Raw genomic sequence first — 16,698 nt, 5'->3', positions numbered from 1 at the left:
GACATCGGCATCTGTCACTCCATGGATTCCCCAACTGGGTTAACGGGAAGGTTGTACCCAACGGCCAGGCACTTCGCAGCCTCCATTCGCTGGACAAGATGATATTATGTCATACGACACTGCACACTCGTCGGATCTTGGGCCCTGGTGGGCGCGTGGAGGGGTCTATCTCCACAACGGCAAGCGGCAACCGGCGTATGACTAACCTGTTCTTTGTTACTGAACTTGACTTGACCGAGTATATGTATTCCGGAGAGGAAGGAAGTTCCCACCGGTGTTTCCCTTAATTCTTTTCTCTCTCTTTTCTAGCGAAGAGCCAACAGCCAGGCATTGCTTTCTGACGGACACATTTGGTTTACTTTGGTCCCTTTCCATACGCCGTTAGACACCGTTCAGCTCCCCTCTTGTGAAGCAATCAACCACACGCCACCCTTCACGATTCGCCAAACCTGAAACTCTGCAGGCGTCCTGTCCAACCCGCCCTTGTCCAGCCAGCCTCCCCACGCTACCCGAGAACGGGTCATCTGCCAGCAAGCGTTCACTACGTGGCTTTAGCTTTTCGTCATTGGAGTTTAGCGAACTCGGGCCAGACCGACTAATACTTGAAGGTCCCCTTCCCCTTGCTTGTCGAGTCCCAAGTTTCCAACTTGCTGGTCTTTTTTGAACTTTTGGTTCTTCTTCCGATCTTTTTCGACTCAACAAACAACATGGCAGCCAACGGAGTCTCTACGCCCTCGAGCGTCACCCCGAAGCAAACCAAGATCTGCGTCTACTGCGGTTCCTCGGCGGGAAACAAGCCAGAGCATGTCGAGGCAGCGCGGGCCCTAGCCCGGGTAATGGCCGCCAACAACATGGCTCTCGGTAAGTCTAATTCTAATAATAATCCCCAGAACCCCCCTCCTCGTATCTCCCACCTTAAAAACAAATCTAACACATCTCCCGGTATCTCAGTCTACGGCGGCGGCACAGTCGGCCTAATGGGCGAAGTAGCCAAGACCCTCGTTTCTCTCTCCGGGCCCGACGCTGTGCACGGCATCATCCCCGAGGCACTCGTGCGGCACGAGCGCGACCCAACCTACACCTCAAAGCAAGTCCACGAGTCCACGGGCACCCACCTGGCCGTTCCCGAGGAGGCCGTGTTCGGGCGCACGACCATTGTCAAGGACATGCACACGCGTAAGCGGCTGATGGCGCAGGAGGTGATTGATGGCGGGCCGGGCAGCGGGTTTGTCGCGCTGAGCGGTGGGTATGGTACCTTGGAGGAGTTGTTTGAGACGGCGACGTGGAACCAGTTGGGGATTCATAACAGGGGAATTGTTGTGTTGAATATTAATGGGTTTTATGATGGGATTTTGGCGTGGATCAATAAGAGTGTGGAGGAAGGGTTTATCCATGGGGAGAATAAGCGGATTGTGGTGGAGGCTGGGACGGCGGAGGAGGCGATAATAGCTCTGAGGGACTACAAGGTGTCTGATGCGGTATTTAAGCTGACGTGGGGGAAGGAGTAGTTAGTTAGCGGGGGATGGGAAGCTGTGTGGAAGGCCGGGGGAGGTGGTGAGCCTGGCAAGCAATTGCTGCCCATCAAAGATACCAATCAAATTCTAATCATCTCTATTCCTTATGGTCGGTTGTGAGGGATATGTGGTCTCGTGACGGTCGGTTGCCTTGTGACTCGAATCTGCACTCCCTCGTCCACTGTAACGTATACCAGTGCCACGCCAGTGTGCAACAACCGAGGGTATTCGGTGGCTTGTGGTGGGTGTTGGTACACATGAGTCTTGTTTTTTATTCTTCTTCTTCCTCCTGTCTCTCTCCTTCGAAAGACTCCCCGAGCCATATCTAGATAGATAGATAGACGTATGCGCCCCCCTAACCCCCCCCTGGATCTCCCCTCTTACTTTATGAGTCGACATCCATACCCTCCCCAGCCGCATCACCACCCTCACCCGCACCAGCATCACCCTCCTTATCCTCCGCTACACTCTCTATCCACGCCGCAACATCCTGCTGGTCATACACCTGGAACGGCTCAACCGCAATGCTCCCACCATCCTGCTCCGACGCCCTCACCGCGCCCGCAACACCCACACTCGTATTGTCCACCGTCAACTCACGGTCCTGCACCAAACTCTCATTCAGCGCGCGCAGACCATGGCGGATCAACTCATCACGACCACACTCAGCAAACTTGTCGATGTTCTTCTCCAGGTAGGTCCGAGCCATCTGAGACCGGGCGCCAATGGCGAACGCCACCATCTCCTCGGTCATGCCGCTGGGCTGGAACTCGAACAGGTGCGGGCCTTGCTCGTCGACGCCCGCGACTAGCAGGCCTACGCCGTAGGGCCGCTTGCCGTAGTGTTGGGTGTTGATTTGGGCTTTGGAGCCGATCATGTCGACGAGGGTGCGCACGGGCATGTTGCGGCCGTAGGTGAGGCGGTGGCCGAGACACTGCTGCTTCATGAAGTTGGAGAGGACGCGGGCGTCGGAGGTGAGACCGGCGATGGCGATGCCGACGTGCTCGTCGATGGGGAAGAGTTTCTTTTGGTAGGAGGAGAGTTCTTCGGCGTTGCGCTGGGAAAGAGGGGGGAAGTGTTAGTTTTGTGGATGTTGGTGATTAGTGTGAGTAAAGGGCGTCAAATGGGCGCACCTTGATTGCTACCAGGACGACATGTGTCTTGCTGGCGATCCCCACCACCACGGAGCCCTGCTTGACTGCCTCTGCCGCATATTCGACCTGGAATATCCGCCCTTGCGGGGAGCTAGAAGAAGCGGGGAGCAAATATTAGCGGGCGAAACTTCCTAGTTGTTGGGTATGCATGTGCGGTATGTGTGTGCGTAGCCTGGACCTGAACGCAGCGGCCCAAGGTTGAGACGGGACGGCATGGCGGGGGGTCGTTTTGGGGGGTTGTGGTTTTTGGGAGCTTACAATGTGACCGAGTCGTTGTCGTAGTTGTTTCTAAACATGGTGGCGCCGGCTGCAGACTAAACCTGTCGAATAAAGCAAGGTCGGTCACTCGCGAGGGGTTTCAATCGAGGGAAACGCTTGTCGTGGTATTAGGTGCAGGTCGTTGGTGGGATGTTGAGGGGGGGATCGCGGTGGTTTGGTTTGGGGAGCTTCGTCCCACTGACGGCAGCGCCAGGCAGCTCCAAGCTGCGTCGCCAGGCAAGGCGGGCGGGCGTTCCCTGCGACTCGGTACAGCGAATACTCGGATAGAAGAATTACTGCCCCGCTTTTTAGCTCCAAGTTGATCTGCTCTAAGCCATAACGGGACTAGTGGCATGAGCGTTCCAACCCCAACCTAGACCGGGGCCGGCCAAGGCTGATGACCGTCTGGGTTGTTGCTGAGAGTCGTCACAGCTCCACCGTCATCGCCAGCCGCCAACTGACAACGCGCAACACCAACGAAACCCGACGACATCTCACGGCCGGCAGCCCGCGCAAGCACTGGATTTAGACATTACGGGCACTGCGAGAATCTCGACGACGCTATCGACTTGGCCTCGCTACCACGACCGATTGATACCCTCACGCGCAAAGCCTCAGCCAACTCAAGGCATCCAACACAACGATCGCATCCCTCGTGAGCATCCTTCTGAGCTCTACACCAGCGCATCTCCGCATCACAACGAGCCACCGAGGGAATTCCCACCCGCATAACCCGGGAATCGAGACCTCAACAAACTCAAAACCAACAAAACCAAAGAGACCAAGAACCCCCCAACCGCCAAAATGCCAACCGCCGGTCTCAAAACCATCATCGCGCTCTCCTTCGTCCTCGCCGTCGGCTTCCTCCTCGTCATCCTCTCCTGCGCCTTGTGGCACTCCTACTACCCGCTTCTGGTCGTCGGCACCTATGTTTTAGCACCCGTGCCCAACTGGGTGTGCAGCCACTGCTCGAACCCAGACGATTTTGTTGAGAGCTCCGGGGCGGCGGTGCTGGATTTAGGACGGTTTTGCACGGGGTTTTTGGTTGTTATGGGGATTGGTGCGTTCTCTCTCTCTTCTTCTGTTCCACCACCCCTTGCTTGTTTGGTTTTTGGTGTTATTTCCCCTGCGTGAAAAGATGGTAGCTAACAGGATTGGTGTGAACGAACTAGCCCTCCCCGTGTTGCTTGCGCATTCGAGTCTCATCTCCATCCCGGCCATGGTCATGTCTGTTATCGGCGGCCTGCTCATCTACGGGACGATTATCAGCTTTGCCATGTTCTTCCAGGAAGAGCAGGAGTTTTGAGTTACAAGAGGACAACGACGACGGGACAAGCGAGGATGCAGTTAATTACAACTTGACTTAGTATGGGTGGGTAGTGAGTGGGCTTTTCCAAAGGGGCATTCGTCGGGATTGGCGGCATTTCTTGGGATCGGGGATCTGGTGTACATTAGGTACAATACTTGTGGCTTACGGTTCCTTTATTCCGTGCTCGTTTTATCAAGCAGGCGCTGGGGAACGGAGGATAGTCCCGGATGCCTTATTACGGGGCAGCTTGGCGATTGGAAAGGTCTGACGAGCTGGGTGCATATTGATTTATTTACTTATTATCGCCCCTGGGGATTCCTATCCGTGTGTACCGGTTTCTTCTCGCCATATGGTAGGTACCTATGTACAATGCGTTAAAGCCTTGTATCCCAATGCAGCCGTTGAGCCCGATGCTATCTGCGAGAAGAAAAGCAGTGAAAAAAGCAAAATAATGAAATAAACCTTCGACAATTCACGCCTAGAAAACGCCCGACACGTTGAGTGCCATCCCAATGCCGCCATCTATGTATCCATCCCATTTCTAGTCCTTGTTGAGATGCCAGACTAAATATTTGTTCCCGCCCCCCTTCCTACTCACAGCGTACTACCTACCCAAGTAACTAGTAACCTATCACCGACACGGCTCCTCCCCAAACGTCCTCAACGGCCCAGCCAACTTGGTAAACATCTCCTCCCTCTCTCCCTCGGCCGTACTCAAAATCGTCACCGCACCACCCGCCCCAATCCGCCACACCTCATGTGTCTCCTCCTCCAGCTTCCCATCTTCCCCGTTCCCGTTGCCATTGCCATTGACAACAGCAACCGTGACCTGCTCATCGTCCCAGCGAAACAGACTGCGGATCGTCACGCTCCAGTCGCCCCGTCCCGTGGCACACATGTAGCCCACCACGCCTGAGTAGAGTCCCCGCTCCTGGTGGTTCTCGATCTCCTGCAGGATCTGACAGCTGCGCTTTTTGGGAGCGCCCGTCATGCTACCGGGGGGGAGGCTGGCTGCGAGTACGTCGAGGCCGGTGTACACGCTGCTGTCTGGCGCGTTCGTACCGGGAGATCGGTGTTTTCTTTGAGGAGAAGAGGAGGAGGAAGAAGAAGAAGAAGAAGAAGAAGGCAACTGCCCCTCAACAACAGTAATCATCTGAAACACACTCTGATACTCCTCCACCTTCAACAAATCCCTCACCACCACTCCGCCCGCACCACATACCCCATGCAAATCATGCCTTACCAAATCCACAATCATCAAATTCTCCGCTTCCTCCTTGGGCACATGCAGGATCTTCTCAGCCTGCGCCAGCGTGGCCACGGCGTCGGATTTCCGCACGGTACCCTTCATCGGCCGCATCGAGCAGAGGCCGGTGCGGGAGTAGGTTAGGAAACGTTCGGGCGAGGCGCTGACGAGGGTTGCGGGACCGAGGCGGAGGTAGGAGGCGAAGGGGGCGGGTTGGTTGGCGCGGAGACGCTTGAAGAGGGTCCAGGAGGTGGAGGCGGTGGTGGTGGTAGTGTGGTTTTGGGATGGACGGCGGTTGCGCTGCTGTTTTTGTTGTTGTTGGTGTTGCTGCTTGCGTTGAGCGGATGGCGAGATAGGCGTGGTGAACGAGTTGGAGCGGGAACGCGAACGAGAAGCTGGACGTGAGAACGACGGGACATCGCTCAGGGGCCGGGTCAGCGTCGTCTGGTCCGTCAGACAGAGTTCGTACGACTCGCCCGCGGCAATGTATTCCTGACAGGTCCGAACCTTGGCCTCGTACTCCTTTGTCTGCGGCGGGTGGATCGATGTGCTCATCGATGGGCGCCGGGATGGTTTCAGGGGCAACGACGGCGGTGCCATGGTGAAGGAAGGCCGCCGTTGCGGGCTACGTAGAGACCGTAGCTTGTCTGCCGTGTTGTCCATCCACGTATGGTCTGCGGCCCCCTGAGCGGCTAGGTGCTGGACGTGGATAATCTGCTGCAGATGGTCGACGACGATGCTCTTGATAACCCAGACGAGCGCAACATCGGGCCGGCGATGCGGACGTGGCTGATGCAGCGGGACGCCGATGTCGTTTAGGCCTTGCTCGTAAGTGATGTACCCCATGAACCCGCCGACAAAGGGGGTGTACGCTGGTTCTGTCGCGGGCACGTAGCGCTTCTCGTGGAACTCGGCCACCAACCCCCAGATATCGCCGTATCGAGCAAGCGGTACCTTGGCGGATATGTTGGTGGGCAACCCTCCGAGCGAGGCACATGAGATCGTGGCATAGGCATCGCCGACGTGGTGCTCGAGATGCAAAGCCTCATGCAACCCGGCTGCGATGATGCTGTATCGTCCGCGGACATCGGCGTTCGAAGTGGCCGGCGCGACATTGGCTGAGTCCAGCACGATCCGTTCAGAGCCTTTAAGCTCAAGCGCCTCGACGATATCAGGAACCTGAACCCCAGACGGCAATGGCACCGAGAGGAAATGAAGAGAAGGGTCCGTCTCCAGACCCATCCACCACGCTCCTTCGTCCTGACCACTACCGTTTCCCAGCACTCCCAGCGTTCCCAGCCGTGAAAGCAGACTCGGCCGCGTAGCCGCCCTCGCCATACCTTGACCATCCATCACCGGCGTCCGCCCCCTAGCCTGATTCCACCTCTGTGCCTCCTTGAACCAGTTCACAATGACCTTATTCCCCTCTTCCTCCGTGCAGACTGACTCTGGGTGATACTGCACACCCCAAAACGGCTTGCTCCGGTGCTTAACCGCCATGAGAATCCTCTCCTTCCCCTGGTTATCATCCTCCCGTTCCTCCTCCACCCACGCAAGCGGCACCAAATCCGGACACCCCTCAAACGGCAGCCACTTTTGCACCTCCCACTCCGCTTCACCCACCACCCCAGCCTGCCCAATATCCCCACACAAACTGTGATACAGCGTCGCCTTGAACTCCCCCACCCCAGCAAACACATCCCTATCCTGCCCCCCATCCTCCCTATGCACAATCCCCCTAACCATCCCATGCAACCCCCTCCTTAACCTCCCCACCGATCCCCCATGCGCACTCACCAAACTCTGGAACCCAAGACACACCCCCAGCACAGGCAGTATCTCCGCCTGCTGCAGTTCCCAAACATACCGCATCCAGCCCACATCAGCCTCGTTATCCGGGTGACCGGGGCCCGGACCGCAGACGACGGCGTCGTAACGCTGGAGTTCGGCGATGAAGCGCGCGCGGGGGTTGTTGCTCACATTCCCGTAGTGATTGCTTTCCTCGTCTTCTGGCGGAGACGAAGAAGGGAGACGGCCATCGCTGTTGTTGTTGTTGGTGTTGGCGAGAAGGGGGTCGTCGATGGGTAGGACAAAGACGTCGGCGTCGAGGAGGGTGGTGAGTAGGGAGGTGATGTTGTTGGAGAAGGAGTCGAAGGCGTCGAGGAAGAGGATGCGGGGGCGGGGCATTTTTTTTGTCGTTTTCATCTTTTGTCCTTCCTCCTTTATGTCTCACACTCTCCCTCTTTCCCTTGGCGTCGTCAATTGAGTCCTCGGCTGAATGAATAAATGAATAAATGAGTCGTCGCAGCGCAGTGTAATTGCAGCGCAGAGTGGCGTTCGTCGTCGTCGGTTACACAACAGCACTGTAACGTTCGGCAAATGGAAATGAGTCCAAGGGTTGCTTGTTGAGTGGTTGGTTGAGTGAGCGAGGAGCTTGAGTGCTGTGAGTGAGATGCAAGCAAAAACCCCGACTCCCGAATTTATCAACTTCGGAGGACAGACAAAAAGGAACCCAGCAAGCCGCGGTGATTTTCCTTCCCCTTTGCTAACCCGCCGCTCTTTGCCGACTTCGGAAAGAAACGAAACTTGTCTCTTGTCACGGAACCGATAGAACTAAAACATGTAGCGAGAAAAGAGGTAAAAAACTCGGTGAGGAAAAGAGGGTGGGGTTTCAGATGGTTAGTCAATCATCAAGCGGATTGGATGAGTTGCATGATCTGAAAGAGAGGAGGAGGAGAGAGATGCAGTCGGTGGCAAACGTGGTGCGGTTTAAGTCCCAGTCATAGTCCGTCCCAAGCAAGATAAAGTTTAAACTTGCAGATGAGATTCCCGTTTGGGATGATTTGGGCTGTCACCGGTGAGCTGAAAGACGAGGACCCTTTCCGTAATTGACCGATCTTAGCCGGTCATGCAACCCTAACCCTTACGTAGAGTCGCAAGCCTCAAGACATCGATCCGTTATCCATACTGATACATACATGGTATGTACAGTAGCTTGAGTAGTGACTGCAAGATCACCAGATCAACCAAGACACCAAAGACATGTGTACGGAAGCATCCGCTTTACTCAGCTGCACATGCATTTTAACCCAGACATCCTCCATTACGGTGTAGTTTCATGACCGCCTCAACCATCTTATACACTACATCATTACTCGTTTCGGTATTATACACCTGCTGTGCAATTCCATACTCAAAATACTTCACACCCACCCCAAATACACCTAGGTAAAGTAGGTCACGTACTTAGTCCCTGACGACCAACCGACACCCCCTCCTCGCATGCCACACCCTCCGTTCCCTCTTCCCCAACGCGGCCCCCAAAATCATAACCTGCGCCTCCGCCTCCGACTTAACCGCCTTTCTCCCGCCCGTTTTCCCCTCTCTATCCTCCCTCTCCCTCCGTTCCCGTTCCACCTCCTCCGGATCCCTCCACAATCTCGCCTCTTCCACACTAGCCAGTATATCAAACTCCCCTCTGCACAGCGCGGTGACGCCCATGCGGACTTCGGCGGTGGCGCCGTGGCCGGGGAGTAAGGGGAGGGACTGTTGGAGATTGCCGTTCCAGGCGAATTTGGCCATTTTGCGGGTGAAGTCGAGGGAGATGTTGAAGGGGCGGTGGGAGAGGACCGGGGTGAGGCGGAGGAGGGGGTGGATGGGGCGGGCGGAGCGGTTGGTGATGAGGATGCGTAGTTCGAGGAAGGCGTCGACGCGGGCGAGGTGGGTGTTTTTGGCGTTGTTGGTATTGTTGTTGGTGGACTTTTCGTCGTCGGAGTCTGAGTCGGTGGACGCAGAATCAGATGGATCACACACCGTAACACTCACATCAACCTCATCCACCTTGATGGCCTCCACCATCCGGGCCGTAAACCTCACAGCGCGCAACTCAATCTCTCCCGTCCTCTGTCCGGCCCTTTGCCCCCCACCCGCACTACTAGTCCGCCAACTAGCCCTCAACACATCCAGCACCTTCTCCCGATACCAAAACGCCTCGCGACTAGCCCGTTCCACCTCCGGCGCAATCTTGGTGCTGACCACAAACTGCCGCTGACGCGCCGGGTTCAGCGCCGGCACAAAGGCGTGGGGGTCTTCTAGGTAGACTCTGCGGATGGGCAGCAGTACGCGCGCGGTGTTGCCGGGGAGGATGTGCTCTGTGATTTGTACAGCCGTAGAGTCGCTTTCTTCGTTCTGGGCATTGGGGTCTGGTAAGGAGGACAACTGAACCGTCATCTGGCTAGGCCAGGCATTCCGCAAATCCAACAGCAAAATACAGTGCGTATCCGCCGTGAGCAAAGGCGGTTGAGAGGAGGACTGTTGCCGTTGACCCCCCTCCTTCTGCTCCGTAACGCGCTCCCACAGCGGCGCCGGGATATTGCTCGTCAGGGGTAGCACATCCACCCGTGTAATCTCAACACTCGCATTAACCGTAACCGTCAACTCCATCGACACCTGGCGCGTGTAGAACTTCTCCGCCACCTCGTCATGCGGCACACCGAGATAAGCATAATCCACCTGGATCAACCCATGCGTCAGCCCGGGCCGGCCGAGTAGTTCGAAATCGAACGTGGCCGTCTGTCCCGGCGGGATGAACCGCTTGCTATCGTCTCGATTCTTGAGCCGGAGCGGCTGTTTCTTTGCCAACACCAGTTCGTACTCGTACAGCTCTGTGGCTGTCGCATCGCGGTTGCTCAGCGCCAGCTGCAGCGGCTCCTGCGTCGAGTCCTTAAAGGAGAACAGGAGGAAATCGACAGGTGTGGTGGTCGACAGGTTCTGTAGGGTAACCGAAAACGACTGCCGTTCCCCCTCGAGAATCATCACCGACGACTGCGGAAGCGTCGACGATTTGACCACGACCACAGGCTGCTGCGCAATCACGTTCAACTCAATATCCCGGGGTTTCAGCCTCTGAATCGCCGGCGACGCGACCGCCGCGTTGACATCCAGCGCACCGAGCCCAATAGCCTTGACCTTGGCCTCGTCCTCGGGCGCCCACGGGTCCGCAAAGATGGGGAACCGCCTCTCCCGACACCCGCGGGCTTTGATACGCGCTCCCGTAACTTTAACCGCCCCCGCGGCCTTGGGTGTGCCCGATATCCGCATGATTTGTGTCCGGTAGGGACCGATGGTCGTCGTTTCCACCGCTGACTCGAACTCGGCGCCTTCCGTGTCCAACCGGATGCTCTCCAGCTCTAGTTCAATCTCGTACGGGTTCTGCAGCGTCAGCCGGAAGTTGGCCGGTTCGCCTGCTACCAAGGTCCGGTCGACTGTTGCCGTATCGGGCCGCTTCAGGAAAGGATTATAGATAAATGGATCAACATCCTGCGAGCTCCGCGCGGCCGTGATCCCGGGAAGGACAGTCCTAGCGTGTGGCAGCGGTGTTCTCGTCGGGGGTAGCGCTTCCAGCGTGATGCCCCGAACGAGGAACTCATCCCAATACTCCGCCGTCAATAGACCCATGCCTAAACGCTGCGACAGCGCCGACGTCTTGGTGATACTCGCCACAAGCCGGATCTGCTCCTCCCGCGTAATCGAAGGGTACGCATTCTCCCGTCGCGGCCCGGGGGCAATGCCACTGCCCGCTGTCCGCAGCAGATCGCTCGAGTACTTCAGCACACCCTCGAAATCCGGCAGCGCCTCCGAGAAGTTGATACACGCCCGCAGGATGTCCAGTTTCACCTCCCGCATGCCAAAGTACCGCGCAGCCGACTGCTTCTGAATCCGCTGCACCACCTCCGCGTCCACAGCATCGCCCTGTTCCCCCAGCGTATTCCCGCCTACCACCCCATACGTCTTCATCAACAACCCCAAAAACGCCTCAATCCCGTGCTCAACATCCCCCTCGGCCAACTCCAACGCCCCGCCGGCCCCTTCCCGGGTCCCGCCCGCACCATTCAACCCAACCAGCCCAGCAGCCGGGTGAATCCCCACATCCGCAGCACCCCGTGTCCGGGCCTCGACGAGACCAACCACCAACACAGAAACCAGCTCGCGAACGACCATGGCCTTCTTCCGCTGAAAGCCCAAATGCCCCAACAACGACGCAATCCCGCTCAGAATCACCGTCCGATCCACCGTCGTCAACAGCTCCGACGAAGACGCGGGAAACGCGCGGAACAGCGTCGCGACGATCTGCGTGCGCGTCGGCTGGATGGTGAACCGCGGCGAGGTCGTCAGCGGGACGCGCGGGGGCACGCCGAAAACGATCATCTCGAGGGATTCGCGGCACAGCTGGCCGTGGGCGGTGTGGATGGCGGCTGACATGCGACAGAAGCGGATGACGGCTTCGGAGAGCGGGAGCGGCGGGAGGTGTTCGGCGGAGATGCGTGAGTAGAGCCCCATGATGCGCTCCAGCAGTTCCGGCATGTGTACCTGCAGGTTGCGCAGCCAGTGCGGCTGGTTGGGATCGCGGGCCTCGGCTTCTTGGAGGGCGATGGCCGCGGCGTTGCCCTTGTCTTGTGGTGGGAGTAGGATGCTGGGGACGCGGAACTCGATGCCGGCCCAGCCTAGGAGGAGGAGGCTGATGAGCGTGAGCTCGAGGGCCTTGCCGTGCCAGAGATGGTCGTTGACTGACTTGGCGACTGTGGCCGCTTCAGTGAGTTCCTTAAGCGCGTTGTTCCACAGGCCGGCTTGGAGATATAGGGATCCGATCACCGTCTGGACCCGGCATTTCCCTTTGCTCCTCCACCGGTCGTTGAGCCCGCCCGGGCCGAACCCCTGGACGGTAACCCGGTCCTGGCTTTGCGTACGGAATCCGTCGATCATGTCTGGACGCGAACTGCTGCCGCGTTGTTCGGGGGGGCTGTTGGGCTCCATAGGCCCAATGATGTTGTCAAACGTCGACGGCGGGGATGGAAGCGGCTTGTTCGCGCTCACCGGCGTCGACGGTCGGGGTGTCGACCCGGCAGAGCTGATCGGCTGGCGGTTCGAGGGAACAGGCGGCATGGACATGCGGACCTGACTCCTATCCGGCAGGCCACTGGTTGAGCTCGACCGGCTCGCGGGCAACGAAAACTGCGAGTTCCTCCTCGGCGCCGGGGTACCGCCGCCGTCTATCCCAGCCGGCGGGTGCGTCGACGAATGGCCCGGCGAATCGATATACGACATACCCTCGTACGACTTCGCCAGCGTGGTCATCTCCGCCAGAATCAGCGCCGAGATATCGCACATGACCGTCTTGATCGTCGTCCTCGTCGAATGCTCCGGCGGCGGTATCGTGACCACCCCTTCCGGTATCGGCAGCGGACTCTCCTTGTCCGGCAGGTAATCAAACACCAACACCTGATGCGCCAGCACCTTGGGGTACCGATCCCGCAGGTCCTCCAAGTCCTGGTACAGCGCGCGGATATTCGCTTCTTCCACCGTCCGGCCCCCAGAGTGGCGCTTGCTGAAGACCGCCTTGGGCAGCTCAGCGCCGTCCGCCACGGCGACCACGGCGAGGGGTTCACGGAAGAGATCAAACGGTGACAGCGAGAGGTGCGAGGCCGGCGGGTGGTGCTGTATCAAGTCGTAGAACATGGCGCCGTCGGGGAACGCCAGGGGGGAGAACATATCTGCCCACCAAAAACATAAGTCAGTCCAGTCCACACAGCCATTCCCAGTCCACACAACCCTTTCCCAGTAAGTACACCACACCACCGTATTCCCACCCAGACAAAACACAACGAGATAAGAGAGAAAAAAGCCATACTCCTATGCGGCCGCGCATCAGGCGTCACATCCCTCAAAAACACCACGCCCTCACTATTCAGCCGGCGGACAAAAGCAGTGAAGCGGTCGCGCGTGATGTGTCCGACCGGCAGCACCAGCGCCTTGACCCGCGCCGGGCCGACGGGCAAGAGAGGGTCGATGGTGGCCATTCTTTTTTCTCTCTCTCCTTTTTTTCTTTCAGTCGTCCGTCGCGGCCGGGCTTAGTTCCCGAGGGTGGGGGGTTCGTGTGGGAGGAGGTTCGGCGCAGTAAAAGACCGGGAATCGAGAGGTCGAAGTCGAGTCTTTCGTTGGGAGGGATGTCAGGGGTTGGACAAGGACAGCATCATTTGTTCGTTAGGTTGGAGTAGCTTGGAGGGAGAGAGGAGCGAGAGCTTGAGGGTAGGTGAGTGGCTGCCCAATTCGTATAGATACGGGGGTTTATTCGTCATGCGTGTGAGGGTGTGGAATAGTGAAGTGGCCGTCGCGTGGTCTAGCACGAAACTAAAGCACGAGGTGGAACAGTTGTCCCAAGGGAAATAGCTGGTGGTTGAACACCGAATTTCGAATGGAACGCAGAAACCGATGACATGGGTGCAGTGCTGTTGTGCGGCCCAAGCTTGGGACCCCGTCCCATCAGGTCCCTGGGGGACAGTGCTGTGGAGGCCCGGGCTTCTGCCGGGAGCCGAGCTGTGGCTGCTGGAATTGGCGGGGTGGTGCTAGACCCCGCAGGAGCTCTCAGCTGGTGCTGAATTTAGAGTTCACACCGCAGTGGGCATCCGCTGCGTGATGGAGCGACCCAACCTTGAGTTAAATCAGAGGTATGGTAACGTTAGAGATCACATTAATTAGGGGAAAATGCCATATGTTTTCTTCTCTTTCCTTAAGAGTACCCAAGCTTTTGTGATTATCTACACAGACATTTGATTTGGAAAATCAACACAGCTATTTTCATTCCCCAGTCCCTCATGGTCAACTAACACAAGAGGGTCTCTCGGTGTCCATACATCTAGGTATCTCACCCAACCCTCACATATACTTTTGATATCTCAACCTCCCCCTTCTCTCTCACACATCCCCTCACATCCCCTCACTACTCCCCTCCCCAGCAGCCCCCTCAGCAGCACCCCCCCTCCTCCCCATCCTCGCCTCCTCATTCAACTCACTCTCGAAAATATCCACCGCCAAACTAGCGTCCACAAAATCCTCCAACTCCTCCGTAACCGTCTTCAATTTCTCCTTCACCGCCACCGCCCCTTCAAACCCCACAATATGCCTCGCTGGCGGGTTCTCATGCCCCCCAATCGCCGTCAGCGCATGCACCGTCTCCATAACCAACCGGTCATACGCGGCCGCGGGCAGGCGCGGGTAGCGGTACTGGACGCCGTCAGCGGCCGATGCGTCGACGGCGGTGTCGGGATTGGCGTTGAGGACGTTGGCGAGCATTTCGCGCATGCTGGGGACCGGGGGGAAGACGTGGTTGGTTTCGCTGTCGTTGTCGTTGTTGTTGTTGTTGCTAGGGGTGCTGGCGTTGTAGTAGGGGAGTTGCGGGGAGAACACGATGCGGTTGGTGAGGCTTTGGATTTCTTTGTTGGGCTGGACGACGGTGACTTTAATGTTAAAGGGGGCGATTTCGTAGGCGAGCGAGTCGCAGTAGCCCTCGAGTGCCCAGGTCGCGGCTGTGTACATGGACATCCAGGGGGTGCCGATGTGGCCGCCGATGCTGGTGAGGACCATGATGTGGCCGGTGTGCTGGGCGCGGAACTGGGGAAGGGCGGCCTTGATGAAGTTGACTTGGGAGAAGAAGATAGTGTCGAACTGGTCGCGGACGAGAGTGCGTGTCGCGGGGGTTGCTGAGATCTCCTCGACGGTGCCAATGACGGCTGTTACTCGGTCTTAGTTTGTGATCGTAGATACACGTAGACACACTTGTAAAACTAACTGACCTTCAAATTTGCAGCACAACAAAATGTCTATCCGCCCAAAAACCTGCACGGCCTCGGCAACCGCGGCACCACACTGCCCCATGGCCCGGGCATCACAGCGAATGCCGCGGATGCGGTCCTTCCAGCCCTCGCGGTCTTTTCGGTTACTCTTGCACTCGTTGACCAGCTCACGAAACTCGGCGCTGCGGTCCTCATCCTCGATCTCGGTCGGCGGCAGGCAGGCCACCACGTAGTCGCCGTGCGCTAGTAACAGCCGGATGAGGCGGATGCTCAGTGGCGAGAGTGACGATGTGAGGAACCACGCCCGCGGTGAGTTGTGAGTCGCTGTTTTCGCCATTAGTCTCTTGTGATTTGGAGATCGGAGTGTCGCTCATATGCTCATGGGGGATAGCGGGAAGTGGGGTTGCGATGCACAACCACATGCAAGCGCGGGTCGAAGCGGACGGGCATTGGGCGTGAGTGAGAGAGTGGGAGTAAGAGTGGGAGTGTGAGTGCAAAGAGGGTGAAATAGTGTGCGGGTGCGGGTGCGGGTGCGGAGGTGTTGTCGTATGTAGGTATAGCCGTGATGCGGAAACTACCTAGGTAGCTAGGGAACGAAGGGAATGTGGGTGAGATGTGGGTGAGAGAGAATAGGAGAAGAGGGGGGCTGCGCACGAAATGAAGCTGCGGGTGTCGAGTGTGCATGTCGAGACGGACCACCTTCCGCCGTTTTCTTGTCGGCCATCGCTCCCGGCGCTGGCGGGACGATCACACAGGCGAAACAGAGGCGGCGCGGCGAGTGAGAGCGGCTGTTTTCGCCAGTCAGGGGCGTTGTTGCGCGGCACGTCTGCTGCACCTATCCTGAACCCGCTCCACAGGCCGTTCCGTCATAGCATGGGAAGCGAAGTCCGTGGTGGTGGTGGGGGTGTTGAAAAAGATTTAGGGAAATCAAAAGTGCTTCCCGTCCTGGGGTGTTCCGTAGCTTTGAATTTTGTTTGACAACGAGTCACCCGCCAGTGCGTATTTTGTTGGGCACCTGCCGCGACCAACCTAGAAGACTTGACAGGATCCTTCTCAGCCAGAACCGGCAGTTCGAGATCTCCAGGGGGAACCGCCACTTATACGTCGAAAAATACACCAAGCTCTTGGTGATATTTCACTTTTCCCCTGTTGCTTAGTCCGGCGTCCGTGGCTAACTCCCGACCGCGGCAATCGGGACTACGTTTCGGCGTTCGGCGAGCGAGACGGACGGTGGGATCGACGGATCCGAGATTGAAGCTCAAGCGGTACAAGCAATGGAAGGCTGTTGGCGTCCGGCTATAGGAGCATAGAGGGGCCCCGGGATTCAGGCGACTTAAATGTGCAGAAATGCAAAGTTGATCCGCGTCAGCGCGACGTACCAACCCTCTCTCCACAAGCCGATGATGCTGCCACTGAATCCTGATTGATGGAGAAGTTGGCTCCAGCGCGGGCGCCCTGTTTGGGCCTTAGTCGGGGCCTTGGTCGCTGGGCTCGGGCCTTCTTGATACATATAATTCCTAAAGGTTAAACCGGTACAGATGATCGGTTGCCAACCTATTGCACCCTATTGTCGCTGCGCTGGGGCCTT

General features: G+C 57.6%; 4 protein-coding genes across 4 annotated transcripts; 2 read left to right on the top strand and 2 right to left on the bottom strand.

Moving 5' to 3' along the window:
* Positions 1-707: 707 nt before the first annotated feature.
* C8A04DRAFT_37211 (uncharacterized protein) lies at positions 708-1,508 on the top strand (the record flags this gene model as incomplete). The annotated part of the gene is made up of 2 exons (XM_062783807.1): positions 708-861; positions 952-1,508. The coding sequence occupies 2 exons, from the start codon at positions 708-710 to the stop codon at positions 1,506-1,508; spliced, it is 711 nt and encodes a 236-aa protein (XP_062637161.1).
* Positions 1,509-1,899: 391 nt separating this feature from the next.
* On the bottom strand, positions 1,900-2,964 carry C8A04DRAFT_12116 (nucleophile aminohydrolase; the record flags this gene model as incomplete). The annotated part of the gene is made up of 3 exons (XM_062777219.1): positions 1,900-2,571; positions 2,648-2,759; positions 2,927-2,964. The coding sequence occupies 3 exons, from the start codon at positions 2,962-2,964 to the stop codon at positions 1,900-1,902; spliced, it is 822 nt and encodes a 273-aa protein (XP_062637160.1).
* Positions 2,965-3,730: 766 nt separating this feature from the next.
* On the top strand, positions 3,731-4,232 carry C8A04DRAFT_37210 (vacuolar protein sorting 55; the record flags this gene model as incomplete). Its single annotated transcript, XM_062783806.1, has 2 exons — positions 3,731-3,986; positions 4,099-4,232. The coding sequence occupies 2 exons, from the start codon at positions 3,731-3,733 to the stop codon at positions 4,230-4,232; spliced, it is 390 nt and encodes a 129-aa protein (XP_062637159.1).
* A 634-nt stretch (positions 4,233-4,866) lies between these two features.
* On the bottom strand, positions 4,867-15,447 carry C8A04DRAFT_37208 (transport protein Trs120 or TRAPPC9 TRAPP II complex subunit-domain-containing protein; the record flags this gene model as incomplete). Its single annotated transcript, XM_062783805.1, has 16 exons — positions 4,867-5,784; positions 5,899-7,686; positions 8,899-9,240; positions 9,295-11,271; positions 11,314-11,625; positions 11,662-11,928; positions 11,962-12,280; positions 12,317-12,442; positions 12,473-12,724; positions 12,758-12,807; positions 12,841-13,031; positions 13,169-13,387; positions 14,086-14,140; positions 14,204-14,229; positions 14,331-15,047; positions 15,111-15,447. 16 exons carry the CDS (start codon positions 15,445-15,447, stop codon positions 4,867-4,869), a joined length of 7,896 nt encoding a protein of 2,631 aa, XP_062637158.1.
* Positions 15,448-16,698: the final 1,251 nt, after the last annotated feature.

Source organism: Dichotomopilus funicola (genome assembly GCF_033296635.1).
Source record: "Dichotomopilus funicola strain CBS 141.50 unplaced genomic scaffold C8A04scaffold_30, whole genome shotgun sequence".
Taxonomy (NCBI): Eukaryota; Fungi; Ascomycota; class Sordariomycetes; order Sordariales; family Chaetomiaceae; genus Dichotomopilus; species Dichotomopilus funicola.
This window is presented reverse-complemented; position numbering and strand designations above follow the sequence as displayed.